Raw genomic sequence first — 20211 nt, 5'->3', positions numbered from 1 at the left:
GCTGTTACACAGTAGCCAGAGCATCCTTTTAAACAGATTAGGTGCTAAATGTTTCCCTAAAATAAAGCTGAATGCATGGAATCAGTGTTCTCCTTAAAATATATATATATGGGGCGCCTGGGTGGCTCAGTCGGTTAAGTGTTTAAGCATCCAACTTCGGCTCAGGTCGTCCTCTTACAGCTCAGCGTCAGGGTCTGTGCTGACAGCTCAGAGCCTGGAGCCTGCTTCAGATTCTGTGTCTCCCTCTCTCTCTGCCCCTCCTTTGCTTGTGCTCTTTCTCTCTCTCTCTCTCTCTCTCAAAAATAAATAAAATAAATAAATAAATAAATAAATAAATAAATAAATAAATAAAAGAATGGGAGGCACTTGGGTGGCTCAGTTTGTTGGGCGCCTGACTCTTGATTTCGGCTCAGGTCACACTCTCATTCCTTGTGAGGTTGAGCCCTACGTCAGGCTGGGCTGACAGCATGGAACCTGCTTGGGATACTCTCTTTCCCTCTCTCTCTGCTCCTCCCACCCCCCTCCTCTCTCTCTCAAAATAAATAAACTTAAAAAAAAAAGAGCACTAAAAATTTCAGACATTTGGCTTGTATGTGGTCCAGGAAATCTACCAGCCAGATTGCTTTTGAAAAGGGAAGGCCCCACAGTGCATGGGGTGACAGTCCAGAGCATTGGTGACCTCCTTGGAGAAAATACCCCACAAGAGACCATCTGATTAGAAAGCAGAATCCACGAAATAAACTTGTTTGGCTATTTCTGCATCCTTTTGTAAGGCCTGTGCTCACTAAGAAGAAAGAAAAGACTGTTATCCACTGGTGACAGAAAAGCAATAAAAGCCACTTAGAGACCTTCTGAAAGTTGTATTTTAATATATAGCTGATCAGAGGTAGGAAAGGGGGAAGGAGGAAACCTTGCAAGATTCAAGAAATAGTTGACTAAGTCAGAGAAAGATATCATATGTTTTCACTCATATGTGGATCTTGAGAAACGTAACAGAAGACCATGGCGGGGGAGGGAAAGGGAAAAGAAATACTTACAAACAGAGAAGGAGGCAAACCCATAAGAGACTCTTAAATACAGAGAACAAACTGAGGGTTGATCAGAGGGTGGAGGAGAGGGGAAAGTGGGTGATGGGCATCGAGGAGAGCACTTGTTGGGGTGAGCCCTGGGTGTTGTATGTAAGCGATGAACCACGGGAATCTACCCCCAAAACCAAGAGCACACTTTACACACTGTATGTTAACCAATTTGACAACAACTTATATTAAAAGAAGACAGAGACAGACAGAAATAGTTGACTATATGGAGACACAACTGTTTTGTGTCTTGTATAAAGCTAAGAAATACCGGGGGGGGGGGGGTGGGGTTCAAAGAAGAAGAAGCCATTGGTCTCTTGGACTAGAATAAAGTATATTTTTGAATTTTTTAAATTGTAAAATATATATAACAGAAAATTGGCCACGTTAACCATTTTTAAGTGTTTCATTCAGTGGCATGAATAACATTCACAGTGTTGTGCAACCTTCACACTGTTTCCAAAATGTTTTCATCTCCCAAAACAGTAACCTTGCGATGATGAAGCACTAACCACCCCCCGTCCCTCCCTTTGGTCCCCGAGAACCTCTATTCAACTTGCTGTCTTTATGAATTTGCCTATAGAATGAAATATTCTTTGGACTGGGGAGTAGTAAAAAGTTGGAGCCTGGGTGAAAAGACTAATCCTTAATGGATTCAGTACTTAATTGTGCAGACAAGGGAAGCCATGTAAGAGTGCAGCGCAAGAAATATGGCCTGATCAGAATGTTGCTTTCAGAAGCTTCATCTGGCAGAAGTTTGGGAGACAAATGGGGGTCTGGAGACCAGTTGAGAGGCTGTTATAAAGGCCCAGGCTGAGGGGGGGGGGGGGGAGAATTTGTACTGCTACTGAAATGGAAAAGAAGATTTAAGAGGCGTTTGGGGGAACATATAAGGGAAGCCATTGCACGGCCTGGCAAAAATGCCTTGGGGATACGGGAAGGGAAGAGGGCAGCTGTTTTGAGTCTGGATATAACTCAGGTGATTCATTTTTTTTTTTTATTAACTAATTTTTAAACTATACATTTGAAATTGGGCTGCTACTTAAAAGACACAGAAACAGTCATTTAAATGATCAACACAGAGTAGGAGCCCAAGTTCAGAATTAGTAAAACCCACATCAGACAACAAGAGAATTCTCTTCTCTTCTATGTCAAGGTTCACGTGAACACGGCACTTTGCAGACGGGAAAGAGGTACACAAGCCTGGGGTCATCAATCAGTGTAGGGAGACTGAAGGTCAGAATTCAGGGGAAGGAGAGGGAGGCAATTCCATATGGAGGTTCCATGCTGGTGGGGGAGTATGGTGTTGTTAATCTTCGACACCAGGCAGTGTGATATCATGGCTGGGAGCACGCGGTCTGATTCAGACTTCCTAAGTTCAAATCCTACAGTGTCATGGACTAGCTGTGTGGCCTTGGTCAAGGTACTTAACCTCTCTGAACCTCTGTAATATGGGTAAATGATAGCATTTATCTCATTATACTTGTTGACTTAATATTCGCCCAATGTTTAACGAAGTACCCAGTACATGGTAAATGCTGAATGAGTTTGGTGCCATTATTAGTATTTTTAAGGCAATTCAAAATAGAAAGCAAAATAAAGGTTTCCCTGTAAGTTTGAACAATTTAATTTACCAAGAAAATCAGAAATGAAGAAATCACAAAGTCTTAGAAAGCAGCCACGGTGAAAGGGTCTACTCTCCGTGGTTTGAGTTGACCCTTCAAGGACACTAGCCTCCAGGTCAATGCTAATTACTCTCCTTTGGGTTAAACGTTATCTTAAAAATACACAATTGGGATCATCATAAGTCACTTTAAAAAATTCTTTGGTTTGGAATTTGTTTAAGTTTCTTTCTTTCTTTCTTTCGAGAGAGAGAGAGAGAGAAAGAGATCTGGGGAAGGGCAGAGAGAGAGAGAGAGGGAAAGAGAGAATCCCAAGCAGGCTTGCGCTGTCAGCAGAGCCCGCTGCGGGGCTGGAACCCACAAACCATGAGATCATGACCTGAGTCAAAATCAAGAGTCCCACCCTTAACAGCCTGAGCCATCCAGGGGCCCCAATATTTTTTTTCTTAAGGGAGTTTTGGTTTGTCCCCACCGCCGGGGTCTACCTCTTCGGGTTATTTTGTTCTGCTTGCCTACCACATGCGATGATGAGTTGAGCCCATAGTAGGGGCTGAAGCAATACAGGATTGACTACATGAAGAATATACTAAGTTATTCACGTGTTCCGTTGTATCCGTTGCTTCCGTTGTAACTAAAATCAGGGGCAGGGTTTCAAAGGTCACATCCAACTTTTTAATAAGTGGATTTTCCTATGATTTTTCTCCTGTGAAATTAGGAAGAAGCCCACATTCGCTCTTCTTAATATCGAGTGCCTGCACCCATTACCCCCTGGCCCTGGGCGGCCCCCCGACCCACCTTGCACTGCGGGCCTGGAGCCCGGGAGCGAGGACTCCACACTTGGGGCTCTGCGCGACTCAGTGGGCACTGCTGCCCTCTGCTGGGAGTCTCGAGAAACAGCGCACTCCCTACCCTCCACCAGGCTGATTTTCAGAAGAAAGGAGCTGAATACCTCTGAAACCCTCCAACTCCCCGCCTACGCCGTGCGCCCTGCCAGGAAAAGCTCCAAGAAAGCAGTACTAAGTAGTATAAATGAGAAATAAGAAGTCCAATACGGTTGTGATTTATGCCATGATTAGACCACAGATCTTGTTTAAAAGTTCATTATTTAATTCCTTCCCAAAGTTTACTTTCTCCTGCCTTTGGGTTGCTGAATCTGCTGGTGGTGGAAACAGTGCCATTTCGAGGGGTCCCGCGTAGGTTTTTCAAGTTTATCTTGAGAAATGGGAATTCGCATGGGGCATGTCCCACTAGATTGGTGGCAGCACCCTGTGACAGTCATGCTCTGTGGTTGTGTCCTAGACTCTTCTGATGACCACAATCGGACACTCACTCTTTTTCTTTTTCTCTTTGGCATTTTGTGTCCTAGCAGTTACCTCTGAATTTATACCTTTTTTTTTTTAATTTATACCTTTTCAAAAAAACGTGTATTATTTTGAGAGAGAGCACTAGTGGGGGAGGGGCAGAGAGAGAGGGAGACAGAGGATCCAAGGCAGGCTCTGTGCTGACAGTGGCGAGGCTTATGCGGGGCTTGAACCCCCCAACCATGAGATTATGACCTAAGCCAATGTCGGATGCTCAACCCATCAAGTCACCCAGGCGCCCAGCTTTATACCTTTTGTATTGCCTTTCCGCCTTTGTTCCCTTTATCATTTTCGTTATTAAATGATAACATTTGGTTTCTGGAAATCACTGCATCAGAGCCCATAAAGATCTTCTTCATTATTTTTTCATTCCTGTGCAGTATTTCATAGTGCGTTATAGGCTATAGTTTGTTCAGCCCATTTCCTATATTTGGGCATTGAAATTGTTTCTGATATGGTACAATTTCAAATAGTGCTGTCATCTATAACATGTGTAGAACCATGTGCATACGTGTTTTTGTGTTCCTGGAGGTTTGTCTTCAGGGCAGGCTGCTAGAAGTGATTGCTAGACGAAACGGTGAGGGTGTTCACAGTTTTGTTCACTTTTACCCAATGGCTCTTCCTGGGGGCAGAGATACACTCTGAGACTGTTAGTGACTAGCATTTATTGTAAGGATACTTGTGATGAGGAAGGAAGGAAGGAAGGAAGGAAGGAAGGAAGGAAGGGAGGGAGGGAGGGAGGGAGGGAGGGAGGGAGGGAGACTGGAATACTAGCCATGTGGTCCTGTCTCCTGAGTCTTCCAGAAAAGAGGCTGGTTGGTGTGGTAGGGCAAGGCTTGCGCCTAGAACTCCTTGGAAGGTCAGAAGCAGTAACACAGCTTGCCCTCATAGGTTTGCTGCTGGTTCTGGACCTAAAGCACCCTGGGTCCCTTCTCAACACGGGGCTGATGAATATTCATTCAACAGCCAGCAGGGCTGGTATAGGGAGCAGGTGACGGTCTGCTCCGAATGAAAGAATCCAGGGCCATGAAACAGAACATCGTTTTCAGAGCCAAATGCTCTCACATAAAGGCGTGAAGCCACTCCCTGCCGTCCCTGTGCTCTTCCCAAGGTCACCACCTGACGTCCTTGCTCTACAGACACAAACCCCTTCCTCCTGCTCCTTCCTCCTTGCTCATGATTTCAGCTTGCTCTGAACTTAGGGCTACTCTGTCCCCACATCCTCTCTCTTCCATGACACCGGTTTCTCTGCCCACTCACCCATTTCGAATTCCAGGTGTGAAAAGCACAAGTCTGAGTGTCCCGTATCTTCCCTTCAGCTCAGAACTTCTCATGCCAGGACCTCTCCTCAGCCAGAGGTAGACGTCCACCTGCAATTCACAGTACGGCACCCAGGGTCCTGCATCTCCAAGATCAGCCCCTCCCAGGGGTGCTATGGGTGGGACTGGAGCTATGACAGGTAACATGACTGACAGGTGCAAGGTAGCAATTTACCAGGAATGGAACAGTGGCCACCCTTCATTTCGGACTTCACCTGGTATGTTCCCAATGGCTGCACAAGGCCGTAGCAAGTCTCTGCTCTTTCCCGTCGCTGTCTGGTTTTTGAACAGTGAAGGGAGGAAAAGCCTTAAAACCTTTTCATTACTACTTATTCTGTATATGAAGGGAGGTAATTACTCACGGAATCAAGAAACTTGATACTAGGTAACGTCCTTTAAGGGGGATCCCAAACCAAGCCCATCCTTTTTGTCTTGCCCTAACTGTCACCTCACCAAAGAGCCTTTCCTTGGCATCTCTGTTCCACTAATGTGTTCATGTCATCGCGGTTCTCGCCACTGTCTGAACCGTGTATTTAGTGGTTCCCTCTTTGTGTGTCTTTCCCCATCTCTCCCCCACCAGAATGTGAGCCCCGTGAACCTGGTGCCCACTGGCCTGTTCTGCACCCCGGAACCCAGACTACATTAGTACAGCCCTACCTGGCACACGATTTGGCACGAGCCACAGTTGGGCGCACAGCGGCAGCCCAACAGAGACTTGTTGAGAACATCAGTATACTAACCGTGGCGTTGCGTGCTTGTGTCGTGCTGTGCCCACACGTTTGCCACTTCCTGCTCTGTGCAAGTGTCTTCTTGTAATCCAAAAAAAAAAAAAAAACCTAACTGATATTGATGACATCAATTACTCAAGCTTGTTAACTGGATCCAGGAAGGAGAGCACTTTCTAAGCCCTCTTCGGGCTCCAAAATGCTCCTCTGGAAAGGTGTAATTAGTGAGGAAGAAATGAGCATGCTGGATCGGCTGACCGTTATGCTGCAATCACACTGACATCCTGTGTGCTCCAAGCAGATGCTTTCTGTAAAGAACACACCCCATAAGGCGTCATTAATAACTGGCCAGCAGGAAAGACGCTGGCAGGAGCAAAGATCATCGTGCACGCAAACCCATCCCGGACGTAGGCAGGGGAGTTGTGACCAGGGCCTCTCACATCAAGTCTTTGAAATTCAGTGAAAAACCCCAAAGTGCATGTAATCAAAAGTGAGTACCAACACAGTCGAGCAGATAAAGTTAATTATACAGTACGAGGAACTTTTTTTTTTTTTTGCAGTGGGTATGGCACTCATCACAAGAACAGCCAGCAGGGCCGGTACAGGGAGCAGGTGACGGTCTGCTCAGAATGAAAGAATCCAGTGCCCTGAGACACAACATCCTTTTCAGAGCCAAATGCTCTCACATAAAGGCGCAGTACAAAGGCTGTGAAGGAGGAGGAGGGCTTGCTTCCTAGGCTCTCTAAATAAAACCAGGCCCGACTAGAAAAGCGCTTGTGATCCTGATAATAAATGAAGAAAGTATGATTTAAAAATAAGCCCCAGAAGCAGTGCAAATAAAGAAGGCATACGTGCCCTCGGCTCACCGTAGCCTGTTTCGATTAAACATTCTAATTTCTGCGGAGCAGGATTCTAAAAGAAGATGCCTATTTATTTTCCCTCTGTGAGAGTACAAAGATTCCCAAACTTCAAGCTTAGAGAAGGCTCTCTGTAAAACGAGTTAATGCCGTCAAATCGAGCTAATGGCTGCAGAGAGATTCACGGAATGGGTGATTTAGTGTCCAATAATGAGTTGTCGATAAGGGGCAAAGAGCTGCCGTGGTCAACGAACTCATAGCAACAGTTCAGGGTTCGATTGATTTCTTAGCAATTAGTGGTAACGGTGCTAAAAAGCAAGGAAAAAGACAGATTTGACTGGAAATTTGTCTCCTGTGCGCTGAGTGGAGAGCAGGACTATGCGTGTGGTTCGGAGGGCCTTGGCACCTGGCATGGCATGAGTCACAGAATCCCCTGTAATTCCGACCCTCTGGCCATTTCAGTGTGGTTAAGAATCTGTACTAAGGGGGCGCCTGGGTGGCTCAGTTGGTTAAGCTTCCGACCTCGGCTCAGCGCATGATCCCGTGGTTCGGGAGTTCGAGCCCCGCCTCAGGCTCTGTGCTGACAGCTTGGAGACTGGAGCCTGCTTTGGATTCTATGTCTCCTCTCTCTCTGCTCGTGCTCTATTTCTCTCTCTCAAACATAAATAAGCATTAAAAAAAAAAAAGAATCTGTTGTAGGAAGAATTGGAACCCAAAATATATTAGTCATATCTCACTGAAACTGCCTTCTCTGTATTAATGACGATATACGCAGGTTTTCCCCTTTAACTCAGTAACGAATTTTTGATCATATATCCGGCTCTTATCACAAATCTGAATCTCTGATGACTTTTTTTCTTAATTCTTCGCTGATGAACTTGAGTTAATCCATTCCTCTCTTTGGAAACAGTTCTTGTTTTTGCTCTCAGTTTTATCACATTAGGCAATATTTACATTGGGTTTTGTTTAAAACTGGGGTTCACCTGAAATCATCAAATTACAGAAATGAATATTTTCACACAAATTACCCAAGAGATATATCTTCACAGGAAAGTATGAAAACAGAGGTGAGAGGTACGATAAATGAGCACTAAAAGCGTGCCAAGTATAAATGCCAAAATGTCGTCTGCATTCGCTGTAATCTGTGCATTATTTTCATTCAGGAATGCTGATTGCAGGGGTGCCTGGGTGGCTCAGGTAGTTAAGTATCAGACTTCGGCTTGGGTCATGATGTCATGGTTCGTGAGTTCGAGCCCCAAGTGGGACTCTTTGCTGACAGCTTGGAACCTGCTTGGGATCCTCTCTCTTTCTCTCTCTCAGCCCCTCCCCCCTCAAAATAAATAAACTTCGAGAAAAAAAAGTGCTCATTGCTATTGGAATCCACCTCTCTGACCGCGGGGTTGAAATCATTCCTCCAATGGAGAGACTCCACCAGAAACACAGGTTTCTAGAAGTGTCCACAGTCAATAACGCATTTACAAAAACACCCTCGTAATATAACTGTGAAGAAACATAAGAGTTGCAGATATAAAGTCTTTACAATTCTGAGTTCAAAAGAGGGCAGTAAAACAAAAAAGCAGAGCCTCGTCTTCTTGTCTCAAATATTTAAATATGTTCTTCAAATTATTCAAGTCCTATATGGCTTGTAAAGATTGATCTTGAAAAACCAAAACCACAGGGTTGGATGACAGCTTCTCCCTAATAGAATCCTGCCATCTGGAGAGCATCACTTCTCACCTTGTGTTTTGGGGGGTTGGCCCCCATATTTCTAAGCAATTTGCTTTTGCTACATCCTCTTCTTTTCCAGTTGTAAATAGTAACTTTTAAGTCCCCGCTAGGGAAGATAGAGCCCCGCCCAGATGTACATGTTCTCAGACTCTCTGAGGGTAGGTTCGGTCCTGGGCTTGTTACCAGGCACAGGGGTGCTGGAGCATGTGGCCCCAGGGCCCGAATAGACCTGCTTCCGCCACTCACCAGTGACAAAAGCCAAAGGTAGAGTGACAAGTGGTGGGGAAACAAGAAAGGAATTTATTTCAGTGAGGCCAACACCGGGAAGACAGTAGACTCGTGCCTCAAAGACTGTCTCCAAAAGAGCTGAAAATAATTTTCGGTTTATATAAGGAGACTGCAGGGCCATGGCCGGTAGGTACGTGCAGGTGGGCAGGAAAGGTCAGGCGGGTCAATCACGCAGGGTCCTGGGGTCAATCACGCAGGGTCCTCCTGGCGCCTGGGTGGTCCCTCGTGTTGGAGGGGTCATATCTGTCCCCAGCCCTGGATGCTTGGCCCTCCTGGGTCTTTTGCCTGAGTTAAGAGATAAGCTGAAAAGACAAACTTAATCAATTAGAAAGTACTGACTGAGGTCAGAATGGAAGTCGTTGAAGTCTTTTCTCAGGTGGGAGAAAAAAAAGGACGAAAACACAAGGGGATCTGTGCGGATGAAGAGAACAGCAGTCTGCCCCGTTCTCAATGGCTGGCCTCACCTTCATCAGTCCCACCAACCACCCCTCCCCCCACCAGTCTGTTCCTACCATCGTTTCCCTTCCATTCTTGCCCAGTGCCTACCTTGTAACTATATAAATGTCACTCATGATGGAGTATTTTAGAATTACATTTCATTTTTCTTGTACAACTTTGGTACAATTGGAATAATAATTGTCGTGTGTGTGTGTGTGTGTGTGTGTGTGTGGTATCTGCATGTGTTTTGGCATGGTTTTCCAAACTCTTATGACTGCCTCACCCCTGAAATTTTAGGCAAGAGTATAAACGTGTTCTCACTATTTTCAAGCTCCTCATGAGGGCGCCTGGGTGGCTCAGTCGGTTAAGCGTCCGACTTCAGCTCAGGTCATGATCTCACAGTTCATTAGGTCGAGTCCCCCATTGGGTTCTGTGCTGACAGCTCAGAGCCTGGAGCCTGCTTCGGATTCTGTGTCTCCCTCTCTCTCTCTGGCCCTCCCCCACTCGTGCTCTGCCTCTCTCTCAAAAAAAAAATAAACATTAAAAAAAATTTAAAAAAACCTCATTATATACTTGATCTGTTCCTTCTTCTTGGAAACTCCTTTCTGGAGCTCCACCCCCATTTATTCACTCCTTCATTCAGGAAATATCTGTGGGTGCTTGCTAGGCACCAGGCCCTGTTGTAGGCATTGGGCATAGCAGTACACATGACAGAAATCTTGCCCTTGTGGAGTTTATAGTGGTGTTGGGGGAGACATGAATAAGGAATAAGTATACTAAAAAGTATTATTTTAGAAGATAGTCTATTTCATGGGAAAAAGAATGAGCTTGGTAAAATGGATTGGGAAGGCAGGCAGCGAGACATAATGAAATTCTAAAGAGACAGGAGGGTCCCTATCAAAATAATGCCAGCATTCTTCGCGGAGCGAGAATAAACAATCCTAAAATTTGTACGGAACCAGAAAAGACCCCAAATACCCAAAGTAACATTGAAAAAGAAAACCAAAGCTGGAGGCATCACAATCCCGGACTTCGAGCTGTATGACGAAGCTATGATCATCAAGACAGTATGATATTGGCACAAAAACAGACACTCAGATCAATGGAACAGAACAGAGAACCCAAAAATGGGCCCACAAACGTATGTCCAGCTAATCTTTGACAAAGCAGGAAACAATATCCACTGGAATAAAGACAGTCTCTTCAGCAAATGGTGTTGGGGAAACTGGACAGCGACATGCAAAAGAATGACCCTGGACCACTTTCTAACACCATACACAAAAATAAGCTCAAAATGGATGAAAGACCTAAATGTCAGACAGAAAGCCATCAAAATCCTAGAGGAGAAATCAGGCAAAAACCTCTTTGACCTTGGCCACAGCAACTTCTTACTCGTCTCCAGAGGCCAGGAAAACAAAAGCAAAAATGAACTACTGGGACCTCATCAAAATAAAATCTTCTGCACAGTGAAGGAAACAATCAGCAAAACTAAAAGGCAACCGATGAAATGGGAGAAGATATTTGCAAATGACATATCAGATAAAGGGTTAGTACCCCAAATCTATAAAGAACTTATCAAACTTAACACCCAAAAAACAAATAATGCAGTGAAGAAATGGGCAAAAGACATGAATAGACTCTTCTCCAAAGAAGACTTCCAGAGGGCCAACCGACACATGAAAAAATGCTCAATATCACTCATCATCAGGGACATACAAATCAAAACCATTATGAGATACCACCTCACACCTGTCAGAATGGCTAACATTAACAACTCAGGCAACAACAGATGTTGGCGAGGACACGGAGAAAGAGGATCTCTTCTGCATTGTTGGTGGGAATGCAAACGGGTGCAGCCACTCTGGAAAACAGTCAGAAGGTTCCTCAAAAAGCTAAAAATAGAACTACGCTACGACCCAGCAATCGCACTACTAGGTTATTTATCCAAGGGATACAGGTGTGCTGTTTCGAAGGGACACATGCACCCCCATGTTTATAGCAGCACTATCAACAAAAGCCAAAGTATGGAAAGAGCCCAAATGTCCACCAATAGATGAATGGATAAAGAAGATGTGGTATATATATACAATGGAGTGTTACTCGGCAATCGAAAAGAACGAAACCTTGCCATTTGCAACTATGTGGATGGAAACTAGAGGGGTATGATGCTGAGTGAAATTAGTCAGAGAAAGACCAAATATCATATGACTTCACTCATATGAGGAGTTTAAGATACAAAACAGATGAACATAAGGGAAGGGAAGGGGGGCAAAAATAATATAAAAGGGGGACAAAACATAAGGGAGCCTTAAATATGGAGAACAAACAGAGGGTTACTGGAGGGGTTGTGGGAGGGTGGATGGGCTAAATGGGTAAGGGGCATTAAGGAATCTACCCCTGAAATCATTGTTGCACTATATGCTAACTAGCTTGGATGTAAATTTAAAAAATAATTAATTAAAAAATTAAATAAAGAGGCAGGTAGGTATGGCCCCCCTGAGAGGTAACATTTGAGTAGCCTTGAGTGGAACGAGAGTGTCTTGGGGCAGCATATTCCAGGCAGAGGGAGTAGTCAGGGCAGAGGCCCTGCAAGGAGTAGATGCCAGGTATGTGCAGGCAAGGGCTAGCAGGCAGGGCCTGCAGCAGAGTGAGTGAAGGGAAACATGGAGAAGAAGAGCAGGGACTTTGGCAAATGCCATCTTGCAGGGCCTGCGGGCCACTGCGGGGGCTTGATTTCACAAGTAAAATGGGGAACTTAAATTTTGAAATGATGATGCCTTGCTGGTTGCTTTGTCAAGAAGATCGCGAGGGGAGAAGCAGGGAGACCAGATAGGAGACCACAGTGATCCAGGTAAGAGATCATGGTGGGCAGGACCAGGTGACAACAGTAGGGATGGTAGAAAGTGGTCAGAGTCTGGATAGATTTGGGAGTTAGAGTAAGATTTCCTGGTGGACTGAGCATGTGTATATGTGTGTGTGCCTGCTTGTGTGTGTGCCTGTGTGTGTGTGTGTGTGTGTGTGTGTGTGTGTGTATGAGAGAGAGAGAGAGACTTGTCAAGGAAAAGCTACCCTTACTCCAATTTTGATGAGCTGCTCTCTAGGTCACCTGCAAGGTTGTCATCCTGAGATGTACCTTGATACCCTCCCAGAGATACTTCTTCTCGTGGGTGGGATTTCCCATTTTCTGGGGGGAGTTCATCCTCTGTGACTTCCTTCCTAGGAATGGGTGCATGGGAGGTAAGTTTTTGAGATGTTGCCGGTCTTAAAATCCCTATATTCATTGTAGAATAAGAGTTGAGTCTGGAGTTCTAGACTGGAAACCATTTTACTTCAATCTTGAGGGCCTTGTCCCATTGACTTCTGGTCACCAGTGTTGCATTTCAGAAGCTACCTATCATTCTGATTCTTATTCCTGTCCAAGTGACCTTATTTCTTCTCTTTGAAAACCTTCAGAATTTTCTCCTTGAACCCAGTGTTTTAAGTTTGCACAGTGAAGTATCCTAAAAAAAAAAAATCCACACTGCTGTCTGTGCAATGGATTCTTTGAAACTTTAAATGCCGTCTCCTTCAGTTCTAGGACGTCTGTCTTCTCAGGTTTCTCTATTCTTTCTAGAATTCTTACTCAGATATTGGCTTTTCTGGACTGCTTCTTTCTGTACACCACCAGGGAATTTCCTAGTTCAAATTCTCCTGAAGAGAACAGAATTCACCCAACCAGCTCATCTAGTTGAGATAAGCCAGATTAGTCATGAACTGCCAACCAGACAATGAATTGGTTTCCTTTGGCTTCACTTGGTCCTAATGAGTTCTGTGTCATGTGACACGCAGCCACTTCCCAGGAGTTCCATCAGCATGAGGGTAGACATTGAGAACAGGCCTATTTGTTAAGATAGAGCTTCTGCAAATATTCTTTGCTGTCAAGTCTTATGTCAAGTAATGAGTTCTGATTAGAAAAATACGATCAGAATAATATGTATATTTTTGCCTAGTAAATTATGAAAATATTTTATGTATTTTAGACTTATGTTCCAGATTGGATCAAGACTAAAGTACTGAAAGAAAGAAAGAAAAGAAAAGAAAGAGAAGAAAGAAAGAAAGAAGAAGAAGAAAGATAGTTAAGGAAACGTGGGTTAAATACTTTCCAAACCATGATGTTGGAAAGATCTTACTAAGACCTGACTGTGAGAACAGAGACCATAAAGGAAAAGATTGATAAATTTAACTATATAAACATGGTAAACTTTTATGTTGAGAAGATTCCAGAAAAATGTAAAACAATAGGGAAATTTGCAACACTTGACAGTTAAGATCCTTAAGATATGAGAGGCTTACAAATTAATAAGAAAATTCCATAGAAGAATTGACAAAGCAAAAGAGGCATTTCATAAGAGGAAATACATATAGTAGTAGAAACGTGAAAGAAATTCAACCTTATAATAATAAAATAAATGTAAAGGAAAAGCAACATTGCTATTGTTGCCAAAGCTTAAAATGGTTGACAGAAGCGTACTGATAAAGAGGGAGATGGGTCCTCTGTTTAATACTGGTGGGACCGTAAATTGCTCTGTCATTTTTTGAAAACTAATGTATATAATTCTTACACAAGTATGTCGAAATATAAATGCTAGACTCTCTATTCAGAAATTACACCTTTAGGGATTTGGATTAAGGAATAATTGTATAAATATGTAAATTTATACACATACATGATCATAGTATGGATTTATAAGACTGAGGAAATAAAAATTATCCAAATTGATAGCAATTAAGGATTGATGGAATAAAAGTTGGCACATGAAAACAATGAAATCTAAAACAAAAATATTTTTTTAATGGTACCTGGATGGCTCAGTCACTTGATCGTCTGACTCTGATTTGGCTCAGGTTCATGATCCCACTGTCATGGGATCAACCCCTGAATTGGGGAGCAGGCTGAGTGTGGAGCCTGCTTGGGATTCCCTCTCCCTCTCTCTCGTCTTTCTCCTCTCTCTCTCTCTCTCTCTGTTCATAGCACCTGGTACTTGCACCAGCGATAATATCTGTTTGATGAGTGAATGAATGAAAGATGGTTTAGAGAGTTCTTCACTGAAAGTTTAACATGATGGAGTGCTAGTAATTTTTTTCTGTGTTCTTTATTTTCTCTATCATCTGAGGGGGTCCTCGAAATGCTTATTTTTACCAAAACAAGTAAATAATTTAAAAATGTGTGGTATGGATGCCTACTGCTGTCCCAAATTTTCACTGCCTATATAAACTGGCTCAACTCCTCTGGAAAACCATGTGACATTACATTTTAAAACTCATAGAACGTTCTTTCCCTTTGTTAATCCTGCATGGGAATGCATGCTAAGGGAAATACCCGCAAAATATCAAATGATGTACGCACCCAAGGATGTTCATCCCAGTTGTTTTTTTCATTATTTTTTTTAATACTTATTTTGAGAGAGAGAGAGAGAGAGCGCGCGCGCGCGCGCACACACACACACACACACACACACACACACACACACGAGTGGGGGAGGGGCAGAGAGAGAGGGAGACACAGAATCCAAAGCAGGCTCCCGGCTCTGAGCTGTCAGCACAGAGCCTGATGTCGGTCTCGAACTCATGGACCGTGAGATCATTACCTGAACCAAAGCTTAACCCACGAGCCACCCAGGCGCCTCATCTCAGTTTTTATAGTAGGGAAAACAATAACCATGGCCGACCTAAAGGTACCTCTCATGGAGGGAGAGTAAAAGTAAATTATGGCAAATTCACCAGATGGAATTTCATGTAACTAGTACCGAGTCTGGAAGACCCCTATAGCAACATGAACAAAAAGGCTGAAAATGCGGGCGTGCAATGGTTTAAATGATTGCATAACAAAATGTAATGTCGTTGTATTAAGGCTGGAATTATCGGGTGCCATTTCCTTAGACTAGAGGAAAGACGTGGGTTTTGCAGCTGCGGACAGAGGATTTTCCCCTGGCATTGCTGAATAGCTGATACACGGCTTTGCTCGGGCAGAGTAGGATGCCACAAATTTTGGTGTCTGTTTTTATTGTTGCTGTTATTGACGATGATGATGGTGGTGGTGGTGGCGATATTTTCAAAAACGTTTGCCAGGTCCTGTCACTTAGGAACGGAATGAAAAGTACTCTAGCTAAAAGCGAGGGAGGGAGACTTTTGGAAAATCGAACTTGGGAGTTGGGCCTCTAGCATACAGGACTCTAGGGGCCTAGAGCGAGGGAAAGCCGTTTGGGACCACACGGGGGCGCCGGCGCTCATGCCGGGCGGTGTTCCGTAGCGCGTCCAGCAGAGGACGCCGCTGGCGGAGGCTGACCCGGGACCGGAAGCCGGGCCGGAGGCTGCCGGCGCGCTCGCCGACTCCTCCCGCTTCCGCTGCCGCAGCCGCCGCGGATCAGCGCCGAGTTGCCGTCCGCCTTCAGCCGCTACCCCCGCCGCCGAGCCGCTGGAGAACCTCGAGGAGGAGGTCTGCCCAAGAACCCCGACCTGCGCATCGCGCAGCTGCGTTTCCTGCTCAGCCTGCCCGAGCACCGCGGAGCGACGGCCGTGCGCGACGAGCTGATGGCGGCCGTCCGGGATAAGTGAGGCTCGCGCGAGCGCCGAGTCAGCGGCCTAGGCCCGGGCTGGCCCCGCGTCCCGGAGCCCGCGGGCATTTTCCCCGCAGGGGCTCGGGGCGCCCCGTGACGGGCCCCCGGAGACCAGGCTCGCCTTCTCGGGCTCTCAGGACCTTCCCTCCCTTAGGGGTGCCCTCGGGGCCCTGCCGCCGTGCCGTCAGAGGGGTCTGCGTGTGTGGCGGCCCTTCCCCTCTGAAGGCGGCTTGGGCGGAGTGCCGAGGGTGCCGAGCTGCGTGCCCGGCACAGAAGAAGGGCTCGGGACCTGCCGTCCTCAGCGGCTAGGCCTGGGCGGGGGCGGTCCTGTAAGAGGGGCCAGCTGTCCGCACGGAGGGGAAGTCTGGGGTCGCGGAGTCGTGCGTCGCAGGCACTGGCCCTGGGCTCTGTATCCTTGAACAGGCCTGGCGGCGCGTGTGCACAAACTGGCCTCTTTCCGCTGCTTGAAGGCTTTTTTGGAACAGAAGCCGGCCGGAGGCAAACAGGATTGCCCTGTCCCCAGCCAGGACTGGCTTCGATGCCAACCTCCCAGCAGCAGGCGTTTACGTTTCGCCAGGCCCTTCGCCGGGCTCTGTCCCGTTCCTTCCCGGTGACGGGGAGGACAGCGGCTCGTGCGAGACGAAGAGGGGGGTGGGCACGGACCTGAGGGTACCAGGGGCGCCCGCTCGTAAGTCACGGCCCTCTCTTTGGCTCGCAGACATGGCTCCTTATTACGAAGCCCTGTGCAAATCCCTCGACTGGCAGATGGATACAGACCTGCTCAGTAAGATGAAGAAGGCGAATGAGGAAGAGTTGAAACGTTTGGACGAGGAGCTGGAAGATGCAGAGAAGAAATCTGGGAGAGAGCGAAATCCGGGATGCCATGATGGCGAAGGCCGAGTACCTGTGCCGGATAGGTGACAAGGTGAGCCGAGGTGGTCCACCCCGCCCCCCCTCCACCTTCTATAGCCGCAGATAAGCACTTTTCTAGGTGAATAACGTCTCACGTAAAAAATTAACATCCTTCTTAAAATACAAAGGTAATGTGCTTACCTGGCCTCGTGAATGAGCACAAAAGTGAGGTAAAGAGAAGTTTTGTTGCTCCAGTCTGTCAGGAGTGCCATTAAACACGGAAGTGCAGGTGCAGACGTTTTTGTGTACCGCTTCGACAACCATGGGATCATTCCCAGTTAGTGCACCTTTCTTTCTCACCTTGCTTGGAAAGCATCGGCTCTTTTGGAGGAGTTAAAAAATTACTCTTATGTAAGTAAGAGTCGCCTTATAAGAAACCGAACATTACACTTAATGCTGAAGTTCTATTTGATTTTTCTTTGTTCCCTGCCTCCTGAAAGGTAACCTTTTTTACTTGCTTTTATTACAGGCATGTAAATGTACCTGTAGAAACTGGGTAGGATAGTGTTTCAAAAAAAAAAAAAAAAAAAACTTTTTGGGGGCTTCTGGCTGGCTCCGTGGAGCATGTGACCCTTGGTCTCAGGGTCGTGAGTTTGAAGCCCCCGTAGACACTACTTAAAAAATTGTCTTAAATAAGTGGGACGTTAGGGCACCATGTTTTCTTGTTTACTTTTTCATTCAGCATCACGTCGTGATCTTTCCACGTTAACGTACATAACTCTCGCTCATTCTGGGTAATTCCTAGCTAGTAGTCCACTGTAGGGCTGTTTCCTTGGCCCTTCAGCCACTAGTGGACGTGTATGTTCTTTTCAGCTGTTTGTGCTGGTTGCTTCAATGGGCTTCCTTGTGTATATAGCTCATGTTCTCTCGAGAGGATTCTGGGAAATGACATTGCTGGGACAGGGAAGGATTTTTGTCTCATATATATGGCCGGTTTTTCCACATATTAGGCAACCTGATTTCTTTCCCGTCAGTGCATGAGAGGAAATACCTACAGGTGTTAGACCTTTTGAATTTTTAATTTAGGAGCTGTGTTAATAGTGGGTAAGAGGATGGGCTTTGAATGTCATTAATTTTAAGTTGTGCCTCCTGAAGTATTTAGATGACAGATGTCGTGGCATCAGTATAAAAAAGCGTCATAGTGTGGATTCTTGGATCAGATGGGCCGGGTAGAGTTCTGGTTTCAGTAATTATGACTTACTGGACCCTCCATTTCCTCATCTGTAAATAGGGATAACGACAGTTTGTACTTAGTGAGGGTTAAAGATGGGGGCAGAGAGCTTAGCTTCGTACCCGGCAAAGAGTGCTTAAATGTTAATGACCAGAGTTATTGTTATTTTAGGCTTAAAACAAGCTTTTTCTTCTTGTAAATGTGATATGTGGTCACTAAAAATTTGGAAAAATCAGAAGAGTTTAAAAATAGCTGATAGTTTGTGTGGTTTTCCCAGTTGTGTGATGTGCTTTGGTTTTAAAGAGGGTACGTTATTACGTGTGAGTGAGCAACTTAAAGCTGTTGATTCTGGATTTGAGGAGTTTCAACAAGGACACGGTTGAGTCACCATCAGGGGTTATCCCTTGGTGATGTGCTCCTATCATTTTCCATGCTTATTAAGTAACTTTTCGTTTTTTCCCTCCTATTTACTCTGATTTTTAAAAAATGTGTTTTTGCTTATTTGGGGGGGGGGTAGCGTGAGCAGGGGAGGGGCAAAGAGAGAGGGAGAGAGAGAGAGAGAATCCTAAGCAGGCTTTGCACTGCCAGCATAGAGCCCGACTCGGGCCTTGAACTCAGGAACCTTGAGGTCATGACCTGAGCCGAAATCGTGAGTCGGTCACTTCACTGAGCCACCTAGGCGCCCCTACTCTCATTTTTAATATGTTATTTACTCTTACTTAATGGATTTTTATTATTCACTGTATTACCATTGACTACAGTCCTTATTCTTCATGGTGCTCATTTTGTTACAGATGGGTTAGTGGAAACTCCTTCAAGAAGGTTTTTTTTGTTTGACATCTCATTGGTCATCCTTATTTTCTCACATGAGAGGATGTTACAGGCTCACTTGTTATTTTTACTCTCCAAACCTGGAATCATCTGTTTCTCAGGGTGGGAAGGGAGTTGTACTTAGAAACCAAGATCTGAGTGCTGGCTGTGCCCATTATTGTCTTGCTAGCCCCTATTATTAATTTAAGAGGTGTAATTTATAATTACATAAAACAAGGCCAGACACATACTAAGAAGTACCAAGTATAGGGGTGTCTGGGTGGCTCAGTGGGTTAAGCCCCTGTCTTCGGTTGAGGTCATGATCTCAGGGTTCATGAGTTTGAGCCCCACATCGGACTCTGCTGTCAGGGCAGAGCCTGATTGGGATCCCTCCCCGTCTTGTGCACATGCTCATGCTCTCTCTCTCTCTCTCTCAAACACTAAAAAAAAAAGAAGTACCAAGTATAGACAAATGATTGTATTTATGTTGGTATTTTTAAAGCAGTAGAAACATCTTAGGGGCACCTGCATGATCAGTCAGTTAAGTCTCTGGCCCTAGATTTCAGTTCAGGTCATGATCGCACGGTGAGTGCATTTGAGCCTTGCGTTGGGTTTCCAGCTGGCAATGGAGCCTGCTTGGGATATTCTTCATTCAATTCTCTGTCTCCCCCCTCTCCCCCTCTCTCCCCCTCTCTCCCCTCTCTCCCCCTCTCTCCCCCTCTCTCCCCCTCTCCCCCCCTCTCCCCCTCTCTCCCCCTCTCTCCCCCTCTCTCCCCCTCTCTCCCCTTCTCTCCCCTTCTTCCTCCACTCCCCCATCCTTCCCCAGCTCATGCTCTCTTTCTCTCAAAGTACATAAACTTAAAAAAAAAAATCTCATCCCACAGTGCTTTAACACAAAATTGTATAAACATTCCTTTGTATTTCATAGTCAATGATTTAGGGAAAGTTTCTATTAACCTTTAAGTAGTGTGATCATTTACAATAAAGTAGTATAGTATAATTAAGGGGAAAAGTACTGAAAATGTGGAGCAAAGAATATTGAAATAATTGTGACTAAATTGTGACTATTTTTCTTACATTATTTTTAGAATGTTGAGTATATGTTTAGGCGTATTTGATGTATTTTTTATACAAGTGGATAGAAAAGTACAATGAACCTTCATGTAGTTATCACCCACTTTCGACAGTTATCAGTTTATGCCTAAGTTATTTTATCCCTGCTCCTACCTGTTCCTTCTACCCATTGTTAAGAAAATTCCAGACATTTGATAGTTTTTGAAACTTTCAACTTTTCTCACCTGTGCCTTG

At 45.2% G+C, this 20211-nt stretch overlaps 1 protein-coding gene across 1 annotated transcript in view; it reads left to right on the top strand.

Annotated features, from left to right (window-relative positions):
* The window catches only part of PSMD6 (proteasome 26S subunit, non-ATPase 6), a 45030-nt gene that overhangs the window by 13444 nt on the left and 11375 nt on the right, over window positions 1-20211 (top strand). The window contains 7 exon segments of the mRNA XM_030296154.1: window positions 3414-3711; window positions 5379-5518; window positions 6664-6715; window positions 15704-15884; window positions 15887-16004; window positions 16481-16862; window positions 16864-16935. Of these exon segments, the coding sequence (XP_030152014.1) occupies window positions 3414-3711; window positions 5379-5518; window positions 6664-6715; window positions 15704-15884; window positions 15887-16004; window positions 16481-16862; window positions 16864-16935 (1243 nt within the window).

This window comes from Lynx canadensis, chromosome A2 (genome assembly GCF_007474595.2).
Source record: "Lynx canadensis isolate LIC74 chromosome A2, mLynCan4.pri.v2, whole genome shotgun sequence".
NCBI classification, from domain to species: Eukaryota; Metazoa; Chordata; class Mammalia; order Carnivora; family Felidae; genus Lynx; species Lynx canadensis.
The sequence above is the reverse complement of the archived record's forward strand: the minus strand, read 5'-3'. Positions and strand labels throughout refer to the sequence as shown.